The sequence below is a fragment of the Lampris incognitus genome, chromosome 11 (genome assembly GCF_029633865.1).
Source record: "Lampris incognitus isolate fLamInc1 chromosome 11, fLamInc1.hap2, whole genome shotgun sequence".
NCBI classification, from domain to species: Eukaryota; Metazoa; Chordata; class Actinopteri; order Lampriformes; family Lampridae; genus Lampris; species Lampris incognitus.
This window is the reverse complement of record NC_079221.1, coordinates 29,684,663-29,704,652: the sequence shown is the minus strand read 5'-3', so window position 1 is coordinate 29,704,652 and position 19,990 is coordinate 29,684,663. Positions and strand designations below refer to the sequence as shown.

Genomic DNA, 19,990 nt, shown 5'->3' with positions numbered 1-19,990 from the left:
GCAGATCCCCGCAAGGTCCAGACAGTGGTGGACTGGCCGGAACCTACCAACCGTAAGGAGCTGCAGAGTTTTCTAGGGTTCGCAAATTTCTACCGGAGATTCATTCGCAACTACAGCCAGCTGGCAGAACCGCTTACTGCGTTGACCTCCCCAGCCAAACCCTTCATCTGGTCTCCTGCTGCCAGCTCTGCTTTCCAAGTCCTCAAGACAAGGTTCACCTCGGCCCCAGTGCTGCTCCATCCTGACCCCAAGAGACAATTCGTGGTAGAGGTTGATGCCTCGGATTCAGGCGTAGGGGGGGTGCTCTCCCAGCGGTCGGCTGAGGACCAGAAACTCCATCCTTGCGCCTTTTTCTCCCGCCGATTTCTGCCGGCCGAGCAGAATTATGACGTTGGAAACCGGGAGTTACTGGCTGTAGTGGCTGCTCTGGAGGAATGGCGCCACTGGCTCGAGGGCGCTGAGCACCCGTTTCTCATCTGGACGGACCACAAGAACTTGACTCACCTGAGGGCAGCCAAACGTCTCAACAGTCGTCAGGCTCGGTGGGCTGGCTTCCTTAGTCGTTTCAACTATGTTCTGACTTACCGTCCTGGGACACGCAACGTAAAGGCTGACATCCTGTCTCGGCTACACCCGAAGGAAGGCGCGTTTGAAGAGCCTGAACCCATCCTCCCTGCGGCTAGAGTGGTCGGTGTGGTCACTTTTGGTCTTGAGTCGGCTGTTCGCACTGCCCAACGTGCTCAACCCGCTCCGAGTAACGTGCCACCCCGTCGCCTCTTCGTCCCAGATGCTGTTCGGTCTCGAGTTCTTCAGTGGGGTCATAGTAGTCGTTTCTCCTGTCACCCAGGAGTTAGTCGTACCCAGTCGTTCATCGCTCGGCGCTTCTGGTGGCCAACTATGCGGGAGGATGTCAAGAGCTTTGTAGCGGCCTGCACTGTTTGCGCCCGCAGCAAGGCCTCTCACCAGGCGCCATCTGGTCTGTTGCAGCCACTCCCTATTCCTAGCCGCCCCTGGTCTCACGTGGCTTTGGATTTCGTTTCCGGACTACCACCTTCTCGGGGAAACACTGGTTCTCACCGTCATAGACCGTTTCAGCAAGGGCGTCCATCTGATAGCCCTTCCCAAACTTCCTTCGGCTGCTGAGACCGCGGACCTCTTGATGCAACATGTCTTCCGGCTTCATGGCCTGCCATCAGATGTAGTCTCCGATAGAGGTCCTCAGTTCACCTCACAAGTGTGGCGTGCATTTTGTAAAGGCATCGGAGCCACAGTAAGTCTGTCTTCGGGCTACCACCCCCAAACAAATGGTCAGACCGAGAGGGCAAACCAGAGCATGGAGACAGCGTTGCGTTGTGTATGTAACAGCAAGCCCTCCACCTGGAGTGACTACCTACCGTGGGTAGAGTACGCCACCAATTCCCTGGTCAGCTCTGCATCTGGACTTTCTCCATTCGAGGCATCCCTGGGGTATCAACCTCCCCTGTTCGACCCACAGCAGGATGAAGTGGCCGTTCCCTCCGTACAGCTCCACTTGCGACGCTGTCAGCGTGTCTGGAGGACCATCCGGACAGCACTGCTCAAGGCTAGGGAGCGCGCTCGCAGAGGGGCTGACCGGCGACGTACCCCTGCGCCGGAGTACAAGAAGGGACAGAGGGTCTGGCTGTCCACGAAGGACGTTCCCCTCCAGACAACCGACAAGAAACTCTCGCCCCGCTTCATTGGTCCTTTTGAAGTCCAGAAAGTCCTGAGCCCGGCAGCTGTTCGGCTGAAGCTGCCTTCCTCCATGCACATTCATCCTGTCTTCCACGTCTCTCGAGTTAAGCCCGTCTCCAGCAGTCCTCTTATGCCCCCGGTTCCTGAGCCTCCGCCTCCGGAATTTGTAGATGGTCATCCTCAATGGAAGGTCCGCCGGCTGCTTAAAGTCCGGCGCTGCGGCCGCGGGTTCCAGTATCTCGCGGACTGGGCAGGTTATGGACCTGAGGAGCGCAGTTGGATTTCGCGGAAGCTCATTATGGATCCCTCTCTCCTCGCCGACTTCTACCGTGCCCACCCGGGGGCGCCAGGTCAGTCGCCAGGTGGCTCCCGTAGAGGGGGGGGGGGTACTGTTACGTCTCGCCGCTCCACACCCGCTCTGCAGTGTAACCTTGGCCAAGGCTCAACGTCTCCCCGCTCCACACCCGCTCTGCAGTGTAAGCGTACCCGGAGCTCTGCCAACTCCACCTGATGCCTGTTTCCTCGTTACCCCTCCACTCACCTGTTGGCAATCACCTCCCTATATCTGGCTGTGTCACTCTCAGCTTGTTGCCAGTTCGTGCCGTTCCCTGGGAGAGTGCTTGTCCTGCTCATCGAAGTTTGTTTACTTACCTGGATCTTCCCTGGAGATTTCTCTGTTGGACCTTCCTCGTTGCTCCCCTTCCCCTGTGCGCTGCTTTCCGTTTACGAAGAGGATTTCTTCACTCCAGCGTTGCTGTGATTTTCCGTTCTCCTTTGGTATCCTCCTGTTTACCCCCCCCCCCTCCTGCCTGGATTAAGGGCCGACTCCACTGTTCCCGGATTAAAGGGCGACTCCACGGTTCCCGGCTTAAAGGTGGACTTCGCGTTTCCTGGTGAGAGTGGACTTCCTGAGTTTTCTCTTCAATAAATTAGCCTGTTGGTCCCGCTATATTGTGCCTTCTGTGTTTTTGCTCTTGGGGTCGGGTGCAAACCCTAACAGTGTGTGCAGCATTTAACAAACCTTTGTAAATGTATAGTCCCTAGAAAATAACTTGTCAATGTTTTGATAAAGGATCCATGAAATTATAATCTACATTTTCCATCATGTAGAGTCAAAGATAAATTTCAAGGTTTTTATTAGTCATATGTTTATGTGCAGGTACAGCAGCAGTGACATGAGGTAATAAATTTTTTTTACAAGATGCATACTTACTGTAAAAAAAAAACTTATTATTGAGATTAATTCAACATTCAGTTTTAATGTAAGATACAACTACAGGCAATGCCAGTATATTACTGCATTAAATGATTTGTTTCACAGTACACCTTTTTGACTTCATTTTTTTGCACTGTTCATATTTGGCCATTGAAGACTGGGCCATTTTGTCTCGTCATTAATCCACTGACCTGCACTTAAAGCGTATGGGTCTCCAAGACATATCCCATTCACCAAGCTTAATTTCGTAGCATAACTGGTCTTATCACTGGGTGACAAGCTGTTTTAGTAGGCGGAAAACATTTTAAAACTAAAATCAAACCGTTGTGACATATCGGAAGTTCGCTAGCCGTCTTCATACCAAGCCAAGACGGTAATAAACAGTCGAGTAACGTTCTTCCTGCAGCCAGGCTGTGTGCCCATCCCCAGTGTTTGATAACAAATAATTCCTCTATAAACAATACAGTTGCATAGCGACTGAAACCAACGATCAGTTTCATATGCAAATTTCCATGACCATTAACTACAATTACAATCGCCATGTGTACTATTCACAGAGGATTAGGGAATAATTGCAATCACAGCATTGTAAAATGGTGACAGATGTACTCTTAGCCCCCACACCCCCAGGTTCAGGGACGGTCGTTCCCTCTTCACATAGATGACTTCTTTGACTCCCCGTTCAAACCAGTGTTCCTCCCTATCCAGGATGTGCACATCTTCATCCTTGAAAGAGTGGCCACTGGCCTGTAGATGGGTCTAGACTGCGGAGTCCTGGCCTGATGTCTTAGCTCTTCTGTGTTGTGCCATCCTCTTGGCCAGGGTCTATTTGGTTTCCCCGATGTACAAGTCACGGCAGTCCTGGCACTTAACAGTGTACACTGTATTGCTCTGTTTGTGCCGGAGGACCTGATCCTTGGGTTGGACCAATTTCTGGCACAGCGTGTTTTGGGGTTTGAAAGCAACTGAGATGCGGTGTTGGAAAATATGTGTCTCAACTGTTCCGACACTCCCGCCACAACCGGAATCGCCACTGGTTTACGCTTAGGCAGCTGTTGTCCTTCTCCTCTCTTCGATTGGCTGGTGCACTTGTTTGGTGTCTTCGTGGCTTTGACAAACACCCAGGTGTCATCCACAAAACTGAACCAATTGCTAGGTGGTATCCCTGGATACAACATCAGAGCCCTCTTTTCCATTTCCTCCGTACACAAGTTGACAACTACAGGTGAGACTGGGAAACCCATAGTACACGCATGCCTCTGCCTATAGTACTGCTCCCTGTATGTGAAGTTGATGGACTGAAGACACACTTGGTCAGTGTTAAGGGTGGTCCTATTGCTAAGGGTGAGGTCATCCCGTAATGGTCACTTACAATGTTACGTCTCTCTTCACATGCGTTCCAGTTGATGAAGCAGTGGAGGTAGTCTGTATGAATTTACAGGCTGACCCCAAGTGTTTTTTTTATTTATCTTATAAATTCATGTCCTGTTTCAATGTTATATCCTTTTCTCACTCCGATGTGTGGCTAATGTTTTTTCTTGTCTCTTCTCCCGTGTATGTGAATGGCGTGATATGAGTCTCCCCTATGTGCCTGTGTAGTCTGTCCTCCTGTCAGGTCTCCATGGTGATGGTGGTCATGTGGCTCGGGTCCTGGGCTGTTCCGGTGGCATCTGGACACTGCTTGGGATCCTCCTCATCATATTCTTCATATATCTTATAATTCCATTATAATTCTGTTATACTCTTTCAATGTTGTATTCTGTAAATTGTGTAAACACAACACCCATTGCATGTTGTCCATCTTGGGAGAGAGATCCCTGCGCTGTTGCTGTCCCTGAGGTTTCTTCCTGTTTTTTCTCCCTGTTGAAGGGTTTTTATAGGGCGTTGTTCCTTATACGATGCGAAGGTCTAAGGACAGGATGTTGTATTGCTGTAACGCCCACTGAGGCAAATTTGTCATTTGTGCTAATAGGCTATACAAATAAAATTGACTTGACTTGACAACAGTGTAAACCTAGGTTCAGGTTTTTTTATTGTTGGGTGGTGAAGAACATGCTGATGTAAACAGCAATGGTGATTTTATTTTGAAGGGCCATTTGGGATTGGAAAGGCTCAGATGCTGGCAAAATTGACTGCAAATCACCAAGGGTGTCAATGATTTAAACAAAAATTATAAAGTAAAATATATAGAAAAATTTGAGAAGGTTCAGAGAAGAGCTACTAAACTAATCCCAAGTCTGAAACAGATGTCATATAAAGAGAGGTTAAGAAATTTACAACTACCAACTCTAGTATACAGGAGACACAACTGAAGTCTATAAGCTTGTACACAAAATATATGATTTCACAGCTGAGCATGTTATCTATTTTTGGAATAATAGGTATGAGTTAAGAGGGAACTCCTTAAAACTATTCCCATTAAAGTGTCACTCTGAAAAGAGAAAAAACTTCTTTACAATTTGTGCTGTAAGAGCATGGAACGAACTTCCAGAGGATGTAGTGCAGGCTCCTTCAGTTAATTCTTTTAAAAATAGATTAGATAAATGTTGGTCAACAAAGGACTTTTTATACAATTGTAAAGCTGAGTTGTTATCATTGTGAGTATTGTGTGACTATGATTATTTGTGAGACTAATGTATTTGAGAGACTGTTGTATTTATGTGATTTGTGATTATTTGTGAGCTTATTGTGATTTTAATAACTATATTGTGGTTCTTTTTTTGGATGGTTGTTTGTTTTAATTTGTCGAGTCTGGTGTGGAGGATTTGTATCATGTGCCAGAAAATATTTCATTAAATTAAATTTTGAATTTGATATGTGTTTCAATAATTACCAAATTGTGTATATTCTTCATTCTAAATTCAGGTTTGAAATATTAGACAGAATAAGCTTAATGTTTTTCTCTAAAATGGATTACATTTTGGAAATAAACCTGTAATATATATCCTCATATGCGTATACAGATATATGTAAACATCAAAATAGATTTAACTTTTATTTAAATGTTCAGTTACTTTTTTTAAACATGGACCCATGTGTCTGAGTAAAGTAAGATTTTATTGATTGATTGATTGATTGATTGATTGATTTTTTTCTCATTTCTCGGTATTATGTCACTCCTAAACAATGTTTTCTGTAATACCACACGATCCATGAGTTACTCATTTTCTGTCTGATTATTAATATCAGCTATGCTATTTGTAATGTAGTGCTAAATTGTTTAGATTTTTGCATTCACAAAATTTGTTGGTATAATGGAGATTAGTGGGATTTATAATGAGATGCTATTACTCTATCGCCTGTGAAAAAAGGAATGTAATATCTTGAGCCTTTGTAATTCAAGTTATCTATCCTAAACACATAAGCATCCAAATATTTATCTAATTCCCAGGGGCTGTTTTGTTTTAAAATGTAACTTGCTCTCCATTTCAACTTCTAAATCATTCTCCCATGTACCGGCCTTCCCCTCTCTCCCATCCCTTCAGTCCGCTTTCTCTTTCCTCCTCCATTCGCTTCTTCTCCATCTTCTCTGTCCCTGTCTCGCTCTCTCTCGCTTTCCTCCTCCCTTCCTCATTATCTTCTTTTTTCATTATGTATTCCCTAGCATGGTGTTTTTCCCTGCCTAACCCATTGCCGTCCCTTTTATCCATCTTTTATCTCTCCTGCCCATCTCTGCAGGTATTTCCATGCCTATCCCAGTATTGGGCCTGAGGGACCACTCCAAGGTCTTCAAAAATGGCAGTTGCCAACTGACAGACGACAGCTTCGTGCTGGTGGGCTCTTTTGTGGCCTTCTTCATCCCCCTCACCATCATGGTTGTCACCTACTTCCTGACCATCAACGCCCTTCAGAACGAGGCCACCCTCTGTTTGGACCAACTAGTTCCCAGGCCCAAGTGGAGCACAACACTAACATTGGGGTTTCTACCCCAGCCCTCGCTGTCCTCCGAGAAACTCTGCAGACGGTCAATAAGCCGGAAGGGAAGTGGTGGTGGGAGTGGGAGCCTGGGACGCATTCGTGGGAGCGTTTCTGGGACGCTGTTCGGCCGGCGCACCATGCAATCGATCAGCAATGAACAGAAGGCCTCCAAGGTGCTCGGTGTGGTGTTTTTCCTTTTTGTGGTCATGTGGTGTCCGTTTTTCATCACCAATGTCCTGGTGGTGGTGTGCAACCCCACGGCCTGCGACCCGGGTGTCATGGGGGGACTCCTCAATATTTTTGTGTGGGTTGGGTACCTGTCCTCTGCGGTCAATCCGCTGGTGTACACGCTGTTCAATAAGACATACCGAGCAGCATTCTCACGCTACATCCGTTGCCGTTACCAACCAGAGAAAAAACCTCTTCAGCTCATACTGGTCAACACCATCCCGCCATTGGCCTACAACTCCACCCAGCTACCTCTGGCGGACATTGGGGCATTACGAAATGGGGAGGCACACCCTAGTGTTGGAGCAAAAGATTATTCTTTACCCGGGCTGGTGAGGGATAAGTCCCAGCTGGACAAGAGCCAGGGAGATAAGGATGAGAGCTGTGTGTGAATGTAATGTGGTTGATGCTGTGGGATATAGTATATTCCTGAGGTGAAACAATCTTGCCTCACTGCCCTTTCAAGCAGCAGAAAAGATAACAGTGATTTTATAAACTGTTGTCGTCACATGGGACTAAGGAAGCTGTGTGTTGAACACAAAGTGCCTGCCAGTGAACACTGGCGGTTTAGGAAGCCCATGAAAAGGAGGGAAATGTAGATTTCAGGGAGGGGAGACATTAGAACGTACACAACTGCTGTGGAAAAGAACATTTTTCAAACCCTTTTCTTAAGGCAAGCATTGAGCAAGCTGCTGAAAATACACCCTAGTGCAAAACAAACACATTTACCTTGGGGTAACATCAGCAACCCCTGCTTTTTCCTCCTCATCCCATAATCCCCTTTGCTGGATCAGCGGGGATTGGATAGATTTACCTGCCACCTCGTCATACTCCGTTTTGGAGGGAAATCCATGAGAAGAGCGAGGCCTGTAGAAGAACTCCACACAGGGACTTATAACATCCAGAGTGAATAGATACCGAGGCCAGAAAGACACAGAGAGGCTCACCTTACCTCCCTCATGTACGGTTTGTGCTGAATACAACAATATAACTCTGAAAAAAGTAAAAACGCATGAACTCACATCCACAGTGACATGGCAACATCACGTCGCGAGACACCGTACATAGATCTATATTTGTATTTTGTGCACATATATATGTGAATAAGTGTATATGATTGTTTAGTTTTGTTATTTGCAATGAAGAAAATATGACTACCTTTTAGTCAGTTATTGGTTGCTGATATGAGATGGTATGGAAGTGCTATGTTATGTTTAATGAGCAGAATTCGAATGAGGATTCAAACAATGTGTAGGCATTGTAGAAGTCCCAGTATTTGATGTGTGCATAAAAAGGCTATTGCTGTACATGCATTTCCCCAAAACAAATTGTTCACAACATTCATGTTTTTCTTTCTGTCTTTTTACCTGTGCAAAGTTACAAGAACCAGTACTTAAATCAATTGGTTATGAAATATTTGAATTCAGTTTCAAAATACACTAATTTAGTTCTGCTGTTTAACAATTGACATAAATCAAGAAAAGATGTGAGCAAAATGAATGAAGGTGGACTTTTACAAAGGCTATCACTGCACAGCGTTGAAGGCCTTAAAGGGAAATGATGAATATGCAACATTTTTTAGCAGTGGCAGTATTGCTTTCAGGTTGGGCGAAAAAAGAATGTGGATCAAAATGAATGTGATTTAAATAGTGAAATATAAATAATAAAAGGATCAAGAAAATCTCTTCGGGCAACCAGCTAGCATGGTGGTCTATTCCATTGCCTACCAACACGGGGATTGCCGGTTCGAATCCCCATGTTACCTCCGACTTGGTCGGGCATCCCTACAGACACAATGTCTGCAGGTGGGAAGCCGGATGAGGGTATGTGTCCTGGTTGCTGCACTAGCACCTCCTCTGGTCGGTCGGGGTGCCCGTTCAGGGGGGAGGGGGAATTGGGGGAATAGCATGATCCTCCCATGCACTAGGTTCCCCTGGTGAAACTCCTCACTGTCAGGGGAAAAGAAGCAGCTGGTGACTCCACATATATTGGAGTAAGCATGTGGTAGTCTGTAGCCTTCCCCGGATCGGCAGAGGGGGTGGAGCATCAACCGGGACAGCTCGGAAGAGTGGGTTAATTGGCCGGATACAATTGAGGGGAAAAAAGGGGGGAAATTCAGGGAAAGAAAAAGAAAGAAAATCTATTTATGACAGAGTTGGACCTCCCCTCAAAACTGTTGCATGCATTTCATCGACAAGCTAAGCAGGATGTAATGAGGGTCAACAGTTTATTGCCTAACTCTGATTGCTTTATTAAAAAAAAATTTAAAAAAAAATACCAGAGGTTCATAAATTGGTTTCTGTTAAATCCATTAGGCTAGTCTGTAAAAGTATTGTCATTTTGTCAGCTAACATGTCATGTTACCAATTATCCTTTATAAAAAAAAACAAACAAGTTTGCGCCACTTTAATGCCATCAATTATTTTTTGCCCCTTTTTTGCCATCTCATTTGAGATAAACAGGCTTCATAGTACCTCATAAAAAGAGACGTTACACAGAGCATGGGCGAGCAAGAATATGTTTTTAAGAAAGCCATCAAACGTAACTGCATTAAAGCTTTATCTATCATATCGTGTAATTTGTTACTGGAAAAAAATGGATATCAGTTTCACGGTGAACAGGCCATCATTCACCTTAGAGCCAAAACATACAGTGAATAGCTTTTTTGCTTGTTTTTCAGAAAAGTTATACATCAACCTAATGGTAAATACGGAGTGCAGATCCGCCTGCTGCTGAAAATTAGATTAAGGTGACTCTGTGATCTGAGATGTTTCGTGTCCTCAAGTCTCGTTAAAAAGGAAGAGTTGCATCCCCAGTGGTTTCCCCACTTCCCCATGACTGCAATGAAAAGGTTTCAAGTTCTGAATCACCTACCTATAGGGCAAAATAGTTACAGCTGAAACATGGGATTTTTCTTCCTTAATTAGCAGTTATTTTACCCATCTGGACCATAGAGTCAGGTTATGTACATAATATGAACTGGCATTTTTACTATGGTTGGAGGCACTTTCCAGTCTCCATATACTGCTGCTGAAAGTTCTGCCCAGGTAGGACAAACACCAGTGCTGCAGCAAACACCTTCCTATTCAAACAGTAAAGAGGATCAAAATGTGACAATGATGTGGTGATGCCTCCGTTTTACAGCTACCAACTCTGCCATCACCATAACAGTAGAACAGTGTTTCCATATAGTTTGAAGGACAAAGAAGGTTGAATCAGTTCATCTGGACACAACCTTTATTGACAGATACGTTTCATCACTCATCTAAGTGACCTCTTCAGTCTAAACTAACTGCAGGTATCCCCACCCTTATAAACAGTACAAACAGTACAGTTGCATAACGACCGAAATCAACGGCCAGTTTCATATGCCAATATGGGTGGGACCATTAACCACAGTTTCGATGGCCATGTGTACTACTCACAGAGGATTTGGGATTTTTTGCAATCACAGCATTGTAAGATGGTGACAGATGTACTCTTAGCCCCCCCCCCTTAGTTCAGGGAAGGTCATTCCCTCTTCACATAGATGGCCTTTTTGACTCCCCCATTCAAACCAGTGTTCCTCCCTATCAAGGATGTGCACATCCTCATCCTTGAAAGAGTGACCACTGGCCTGTAGATGGGTGTAGACTGCAGAGTCCTGTCCTGGCTTGACGTGTTAGCTCTTGTGTTGTGCCATCCTCTTGGCCAGGGTCTGTACAAGTCACAGCAATCCTCCTCGCACTTAACAGCGTACACTATATTGCTCTGTTTGTGCTGGGGAGCCCAATCCTCGGGGTGAACCAACTTATGGCGCAACGTGTTTTGGCGTGGCCGAGAGGATGGCACAACACAGGAGAGCTAACACATCAGACCAGGACTCCGCAGTCTACACCCATCGACAGGCCAGTGGCCACTCTTTCAAGGACGAGGATGTGCACATCCTTGATAGGGAGAAACACTGGTTTGAACGGGGAGTCAAAGAGGCCAACTATGTTAAGAGGGAACAACCATCCCTGAACTGGGGGGAGCTAAGAGTACATCTGTTGCCATTTTAGAATGCTGTGATTGCAACTATCCCACAGTCCGGTGTGAAAAGTACACATGGCCATTGAACTGTAGTTAATGATCACGCCCATATTTGCATATGAAGCCGATCACTGGTTTCAGTCGTGATACCACTGTATTGTTTATAAGGGGTAGGGATACCTGCAGTCAGTCGAGACTGAAGAGGTCACTTAGATGAGTGATGAAGCATGTCTGTTTCATCACTCATCTAAATGTTGTATCCAGATGAACTGATTCAACCTTCTTTGATTTTCTTACCTGGAATTATTGAGCATGCATCAAGACATAGTAGTTTGAAGGAGTGTGTAATACATTAGGTTGATTTTCTGTGTTAGCTTTGGTTAGAGGATGCAAGGGAGATATCTGTTATTGCTGACCTGATGACACACAAGCGACATCGGCTGCTGGACCTTGTTTGTAGTTCTCCCTTCTAGAGGGAGGGACAGATGAGGAAAATCAGATTTAAGATATATGTCGTTTTTAAGCTCCAATATATAGCCATCACTGTGACATAGGCTACCTTTCTTTCCTGATGAAAAGGCGTCCACAATCCTGTAACTCTTGTGCTTTTGCAAAGCCGGCCATTGCCAAAGACAGTTTCAGAAAGAGTTGGCCAAATCATTGTATTATTTTAACCATGTTGCTTATTTTGTAAGTCATATTACTGATTGTACCACCAGCTTATAGGTGCAATCAAGCCCACACATATGAATTTGGTTAAATGTATGTGAGATATGTAACTCTGCTCTTGTCTTGTGTTGTTTTGGTCTCAACCCTTGAAAACTAAACACCATGATGACGACGTAGCTTTGGGTCCATGAAGTATTTTTAGGGGTTTTTAATTTTCAAATTTGATGTAACCATGGTGACAGTCAGTTCTTTTTTTTTCATTTTTATATTTTGACTGTGATGGATTTTTTTTTTTGCCCTCCATGTTTTCACATCATCAAAATAAAAAAGGAGAGAAAAACGAGTTCTCAATGTGTGGGAGTGTTGTTTCTGTGTTTGGTCCAAACAAAGATAAACAGCTGACCTGCCTGAGAATTAGTGGAGGTAAATAAAGAACTACCAACAAGCTTGATTAAACTATGATTTGCACTACACTGGTTACACGTGAATCCTGTAGATCAAATGCATGAGAAATCCCCCCCCCATCGGGGGGGGGGTGTGTGTGTGTGTGTGTGTCTGTCTGTCTGTGTGTGTGTGTGTCTGTCTGTCTGTCTGTGTGTGTGTGTGTGTGTGTGTGTGTGTGTGTGTGTGTGTGTGTGTGTGTGTGTGTGTGTGTGTCTGTCTGTCTGTGTGTGTGTGTGTGTGTGTGTGTGTGTGTGTGTGTGTGTGTGTGTGTGTGTGTGTCTGTCTGTCTGTCTGTCTGTCTGTCTGTCTGTCTGTCTCTTGGTTCTGTTTCAGGAGAACAGTGAGGAGACAGGCAGGAAAATCAAAAGGGCTGGCAAGCATAGGATGTATATTTTATCATTTATCAGAATCAGATCATTTACATCATATATATCATTTAAATTGTTTATGAGATATATCAGTTTGTTTTCTTTCCAGATTCGCTCACGGAGAGACACAGAAAGAGAAGGTGGTAAGTGTTGTGGCTCCACTCCCTTTGAGCAGACTCCTGGGTCTCCATCAGTCTCCCAACCTCAGCTTCAGAAAACACCAGCTGCGAACATACTGATATTTGTTTTTATTTATTTATACTGTTTTTCTTTTTACTCTTACTAATTTCGTCTTGTTCTTGTTTTTGCCTTGTCTGGTTTTATTTCTTTGTAAAGCACTTTGTAACATTATTTTAGAAAAGTGGTATATAAATAAAATTATTATTATTATTATTATATGAAAGATGATATGCCTTAATTGACATTTGAAAAGCAGATAAATGTTTGGTAGGACAGCGATAAAACCTGTGATTTCATTCTCTGAGATTTCAGTTAAGTTCATGTTGAAGATATCTTTGTGTGTTGTGTGAATGTGTCGTGGTACTATATTCTTGGGCACACACCAGATTCTCCATGAGAAATTGGAAAGTCTTGAACTTGATGAATTTTTCGAAACAGCATGCTCGCTATATCTCAAATTGACCTTCCTCTCTCCTTTGAAAAATTGCTCTATCAGGGCTCAGCAGTCTAGCAGGTGAAAGCCAGAGGTCATGACCTCTGTATCAGCCCAACCCTGTATCTCCTATCTTTTCCAACCTGCTGACTGGATGAGCCGTGACATGCTTAACTTTCAGTTTAGCTACCGTTTCCTAGCAGTGTTGCATGATTTGGAACAGATTTCTTCAATGATTGATGCATAATTTTTATATATTTTTTTGTTCCCTGACAGTTGGTACAAAGTAAGCATTGCATTCAGTGATCAAGTAGATCGATCAAGTAGTTATCAATACTGTCTCCTGTTACATCAGAGATATGGAGTTGACAGTTGTGTTTTTATTGTGGATGGCATTTCACCTTGCCAAAAGTTGGCAAGATCATCTGCTGAACGCTCGGATTCGGTACAGTGGAGAGTTTTTTTCTCCAGTGAAATAATCACCGGAATCTCAACCCACCTACGGATCTAACCTTTCCAAACATTGATCCATTTGATCACAACCATGGTCAAAAGACAAAAATAAAAATAGCGAAAAAAATAAAGTGGCACTTGTTGAATGCAGCAGTGTGTTGAATGTGGCAGCACAGTTGTTAGCACTGGTGCCTCACAGCAATAAGGTCCTGGGTTCGAACCCCAGGCCGTCCCAGGTCCTTTCTGTGTGGAGTTTGCATATTCTTGCCATGTCTGCATGGTTTTCTACCAGGTGCTCCGGTTTCCTTCCACCATCAAAGACATGCATATTAGGGTTAATACTACTGTCTGTGCCCCTGACTAAGGAAATGGAAAGAAGAACTGGAGTTGGTCCCCGGACGCTGCGCTGCGGCTGCCCACTGCTCCTCTACAATAGGATGGGTTAAATGCAGAGGATGGATTTACTCAAGTATATCTTAATCTTAATCTTGTTGGTGGATAAACTCTCTAACTACTTTGGTGTTGACTCTAGTTTGGCTGGTTGGATCCATGACATCCTCTCCAACAGAACCCAGAGGGTGTGGGTAAATGAGTATGTCAAGGGAGAGCTCTTTACAGTTTCACCCCAGAGATGTGTCCTCTCACAACTCCTTTATATTCTGTATACAGATGGCTATCAGAGCCAGTTTGACAAACTGATATATCCTGGAGTTTCCCAATGACACAGTTATAGTTAGTCTCCTCTATGATGATGAATCAAGTCATGGCCCGGTGCTTGATTATTTTTTAAACTGGTGCAAAAACTCATACGTTCAACTCAATGTATCAAAGACAAAAGATGTCCATAGACTTCAGATGTCATCCTCTTTCCACTCAGAGCATCATTGAGGGTCAAGAGGTGGAATCATTTTCGCACTGATCTTTGACAGATCACTGGAGCTGTGTGAAGTCCCCTCCTGCTTCAAGAGCTCCACTATCATCCCTGTCCCCAAGAAACCCCATATCACAGGATTAAATGATTACAGGCCCATTGACCTAATGTCTGTGGTCATGAAATCCTACGAGAAACTGGTGTTGGCCCACCTGAAGGAAATCACACACACCCCTCCTCGATCTCCTGCAGTTTGCCTACCAAGCAAACAGGTCAGTGGATGATGCAGTCAACATGGGATTGCACTACATTTTCCAACACTATGGTGCTGGTGAGGCTGGGGAAAATCACACCCAGCACCCAGACAATCAGCACTGGTGCCCCCCAGGGATGTGTGCTCTCCCATCTGATCTTCTCCTCTACACAAATGACTGCACCTCAGGTTACTCATCTGTTAAACTCCTGAAGTTTGCAGACAACCCAACCATCATTGGCCTCATCCGGGATAGTGACAAGTCTACATATAGATGGGAATCCAAAGGAGTTGAATCAAGTGCAACTGGACTTGGCATATATCCGTGAAGACGTTTCGCCTCTCATCCAAGAGGCTTCCTCAATTCGTGCCTTTTTGACTAGACGAAGCTAGTCTGACTGGCTGGTGATGAGACTCAGTATTTATCCTCTTTGGAGTCGTTGTCAGAGCTATAGTCAGAGCTATAGTCAGAAAGGCACAAACTGCGGAAGCCTCTTGGATGAGAGGCAAAACGTCTTCACGGGTATATACCAAGTCCAGTTGCACTTGATTCAACTCCTTTGGATAACCATGACTTGGATGAATGAGAACATTCACAGACATAACAATGGGAGGTTGATCAGCTGACCCTCTGGAGCTGAACACGCTCAAAACTGTGGAGATGAGAGTGGACTTCAGGAGGAGCCCCCCAACAACTGCCCCCCCTCACCATACCAACAGCACAGTGTCTATGGTGAAAACCTACAGATTCCTCAGTTCCATAATCTTCCAGGACCTAAGGTTGGCATCCAACATAGACACAATCATCAAAAAGGCTAATCAGAGGATGTACTTTCTCCACCAGCTCAAGAAGTTCAACCTGCCTCAGGAACTGATAATTCAGTTCTACACTGCAAAAATCCAGTCTGTCCTCTGTACACCCATCACTGTCTAGTTCAGATCGGCCACCAAACAGGACAGGGAGAGACTACAACAGACAGTTAAGTCTGAAGAGAAAATCACTGGTGCCAACCTGCCCTCCATTCAGGACTTATACACCTCCAGAGTCAGGAAACGGGCAGGCAACATCACTGCGTACTATCACACCCTGGTAACAAACTGTTCCAACTCCTCCCCCTGGTAGGTGCTACAGAGTACTGTACCCAATAACAACCAGCTGTAAAAAGTTTCTTTCTGCAGGCTGGCATTCAAATGAACACTTAATACTGTCAATAAATCCAACCATTTTGTATATACTGTACTTTACATTGTACATATACTGGTATGCTCTGTCATGTCCATCTACCTCAGGCAGGTATGTAAGTAACCTCCTAACATCTAATCCATCCAACCATGATCCAAACCACTTATCCTGCTCTCAGGGTCACAGGAGCTTATCCCAGCAGTCATTGGGCAGCAGATGGGGAGACACCCTGGACAGGTCACCAGACCATCACAGGGCTGACACACACACACACACACACACACACACACACACACACACACACACACACACACACACACACACACACACACACACACACACACACACACACACACACACACACACACACACACACACACATTTATACCTAGGAACAATTTAGTACAGCCGATTCACCTGACCTGCATGTCTTTGGACTATGGGAGCAAACCAGAGCACCCAGAGGAAACCCACACATGAACATGCAGACTCCACACAGAGGATGATCTGGGACAACCCCCAAGGTTGGACTACCCTGGGGCTCGAACCCAGGACCTTCCTGCTGTGAGGCGACTGTGCTAACCACTGTGCCACCATGCCACCTAAATCTATTTCGGTATCTCTGATATATTCTCTGCACCATTGCACCATACCACTCTTATTTCGCCTGTTTAAGTCAATCCTTTTGTATATATCTGAAGATTGTTGTGTTGTAGTGTTGGCATTCTATGTTAAGTACACTGAGACAGCCACGAAACCGGAGTCAAATTCCATGTTTGTGCAAACCCACATGGCCAATAAACATGATTCTGTTTCTACTGTCAGCTACAAATATCGTGAAAATACCTTGTTTCAATCATCTAACAATCTCACTTTTGAATGTAATACTGAAATGATTTGTAGGAGAGGTCAGCAACGACTTTCCCTGCCTCTGGGAACTCATCAAGTTTCATGCTGACAGGTCCCTGATGACTCTCTTTTACAAATCCTACATAGAATCAATATTATCATTTCCCCTCCTCAATATCAAATCCAAGAACACTCTGGTTAAGCTAGTGAATACAAGCAGCAAAATTATAGGTGTCCAGCAAAGTAGCCTGTCTTTTCTGTGTAACAGTCAGGTGGTGAAGATGGTTAATTCTGTCCTTTCTGACTGCACTCATCCTCTTCATCAGCAGTTTTAAGCCCTACCCTCTGGCACCCACTTCAGATTCTCATTCATCCCCATAGCCATTACCCTCCTCAACTCAGGGAGGAGGTCACTTGCCCATCATGACTATGCAGGCCTACTTGAAGGATGATGTTTATGTTGATTCTCAATATATTGTTGCCGCTATTGTTGTATTTTGATTGTAATAGTATGATGTTCGTACTATTATGTATAGGGATGATAGGAAAGTTATCATTGCATTGCTTTTCTTACTGGTCCAATGATTATGCTTGTTCGTTAATGCAGTGCTGCTGAGTCCGTGTTTTTGATCTTGTGTTTGTTTTTATGTTGCACTTCATGCGGCAATACTAATTGCCCTTTGGGGACAAATAAAGCTGAAGTTGAAGTTGAAGTTGAAGTCTTACAGAACATAAGAGAAGCAACATAAATATTTCATGCTTTATATATATAAACCCATTACACCAGATGACTTACTGTCAGTAAGTGTGTGTGAGAGAGACAGCTCGTGTGTCTTTGTGCCTGAACACGTGTCTCAATATTTGGGAGAGATTTTGTGTGTGTTTATGTGCATGTGTGTGAATCCGTGTGTGTTTATGCATGAAAGTTTGTGCGTTTCAACTTAGTTTGAGGTATGATTGTGCGTGATTTTGTGTAGGCTTGTTTCCATATGTGCATGTTCATGCCAGCTTGTGAACGTACACGCATGCCTGCGTTTTTGTGTTTTTGTGCGCATTCATTTAAGTGTCTGTGTCAGCAATTTATGTAAGCCATGTGAGGATAAGTGGGCGTGTCAATGTCCATGTGTGGCCCTGTGTGTGTGTGCATCTGTGTGTGTGTGTGTGTGTGTGTGTGTGTGTGTGTGTGTGTGTGTGTGTGTGTGTGTGCATGTATGTGTCTGTGTCTGTATCTCTGTCTGTCTGTCTGTCTATGTGTTGGCAGTTGAATTAAAGTCTTTCAGAGTTTGTGTTGGCCTGATTTAATTGGATCCTCATTAATAATTAACTTGGCACAAATCCATCTTCCTAGACGTTGGAAACAATCTGTGAGATTAACAGTGTTGGAAAAGAAAAAAGAAAACCACACATTTATCAATACAAAGAGTATGATTTCACAACACTTTGCAGCTTTCCATCATTCAGTATCAGTCAGTTTTGATCTGTCATCTGTCAGTTTCAATCAGTACATAAGCTTGACTTTTACAGCTTCTTACCAGCCCAGGGACCTGCACCAATACACTGTTTGTGGGCTTTAGTTCTGTGTTTTCCACCACAATGGGAGAAAAAAAATATGTATGCATTTATTTTTTAATCTTTTTTTTATGTCGGGCTCCAGACAAATGACACAGGGCTTGACCTACTGTCTTGATCTTGATAATTATCCAGCCAGGATAAAATATAAATTGTTTCCAAGAAAATTAAGTCTCATGGTTGTGTTATTGGTGAAATGGCTGGGCAAGTGATGACTGGTGAGCAGCGGCAAAGCACCGTATAGACTGGCTACTGGTCAAGCTGGGTGGGCATGGAGAGCAGATTCAAGATCGGTTTTTCTTAAGCCAAGTCAAGGTAAACACAGTGGAATTGATTTTTACCCGACCCACCATCAGTCAGGTTGTATCTGTGAGAACTGTGCAGGAAAACTTGCCAAGCAGCTGAAAATGGATGACGTTAACCAAAAGCCCAGCAGGGCTGCCAAAAGAAAGAAAGGAAAGGAAAAGGAAGTGAAAGAAGCGGCCACAGCGTCCGGGTGGCGTAGCGGTCTATTCCGTTGCCTACCAACACGGGGCTCGCCGGTTCGAATCCCCGTGTTACCTCTGGCTTGGTCGGGTGTCCCTACAGACACAATTCGACGTGTCTGTGTGTGAAACGCCGGATGTGGTTATGTGTCCTGATCCCTGCATTAGCGCCTCCTCTGGTCGGTCGGGGCGCCTGTTCTGGGGGGAACTGGGAGGAACAGCATGATCCTCCCACGTGCTACGTCCCCCTGGCGAAACTTCTCACTGTCAGGTGAAAAGAAGTGGCTGGCGGCTCCACATGTATCGGAGGAGGTATGTGGTAGTCTGCAGCCCTCCCCGGATCGGCAGAGGGGGTGGAGCAGTGCCCGGGACAGCTCGGAAGAGTGGGGTAATTGGCCAAGTACAACTGGGAGGAAAAAACGGGGGGGAAATCCAAAAAAAAGGAAGAAGAAGCGGCCCCAATGAAAACTGTCCCACTAACAACTAGCTTAAAAAAAAAGGTAAACAAAGTGAAGAAGAGGGCGTTCTGACTGACAGAGGATGTCAGCAGCAGTGACACAAACAGACATTTTTGTTATGGAAAAGTGGACATACATTGAACATACATTTTGAGAGTCCAGGAGAATATATTTAAAAAGAACTGGGAAAAATTGAACATGTATATGAGAAATGACACTGACTAAATGAATGCCTAATTAAAATATTTGTTTGAATATTGAAATATTTCCAGACAACTATTTTATGTTTTTTATTATTATTTTATTTCTGTCTGTTCTCATCTTCTATTTTTTAACTTCAGCACAAAAATCAAAACATCGAAAAACAGCCCGTTGTTGCTTTTCTGATTGTGGATTCTAAATTGGATGTGAAATGATCGAATGATACACGGATCATACCTGCTCAGCTGGACTGGCATCCCTGCAAACAAAAAAAGGTCTCCAGCACGTCCCCTAAAGGGCCTCTCCGAACCTCCGGTAAATGTCATTGTGTAGGGTTTTCATTACATCATGGGGACATTATTACGAGACATTCAAAGAACGTCCCATAACACCCCCGTGACCTCCCGTGGTCGTCTAGGAGGCTTTTCCCCTACTGTCCCTGTAATGTCCTCGAGACGTTCCGCGATAACGTCCCCGTGACGTCTAGA

General features: G+C 44.5%; 1 protein-coding gene across 1 annotated transcript in view; it reads left to right on the top strand.

Moving 5' to 3' along the window:
* htr2aa (5-hydroxytryptamine (serotonin) receptor 2A, genome duplicate a) overlaps positions 1-7,467 on the top strand; it is a 109,050-nt gene extending 101,583 nt beyond the window's left edge. The window contains exon 3 of the mRNA XM_056289918.1: positions 6,608-7,467. Coding sequence (XP_056145893.1) covers positions 6,608-7,467 — 860 coding nt within the window. The remainder of the gene's footprint in view (positions 1-6,607) is intronic.
* Positions 7,468-19,990: the final 12,523 nt, after the last annotated feature.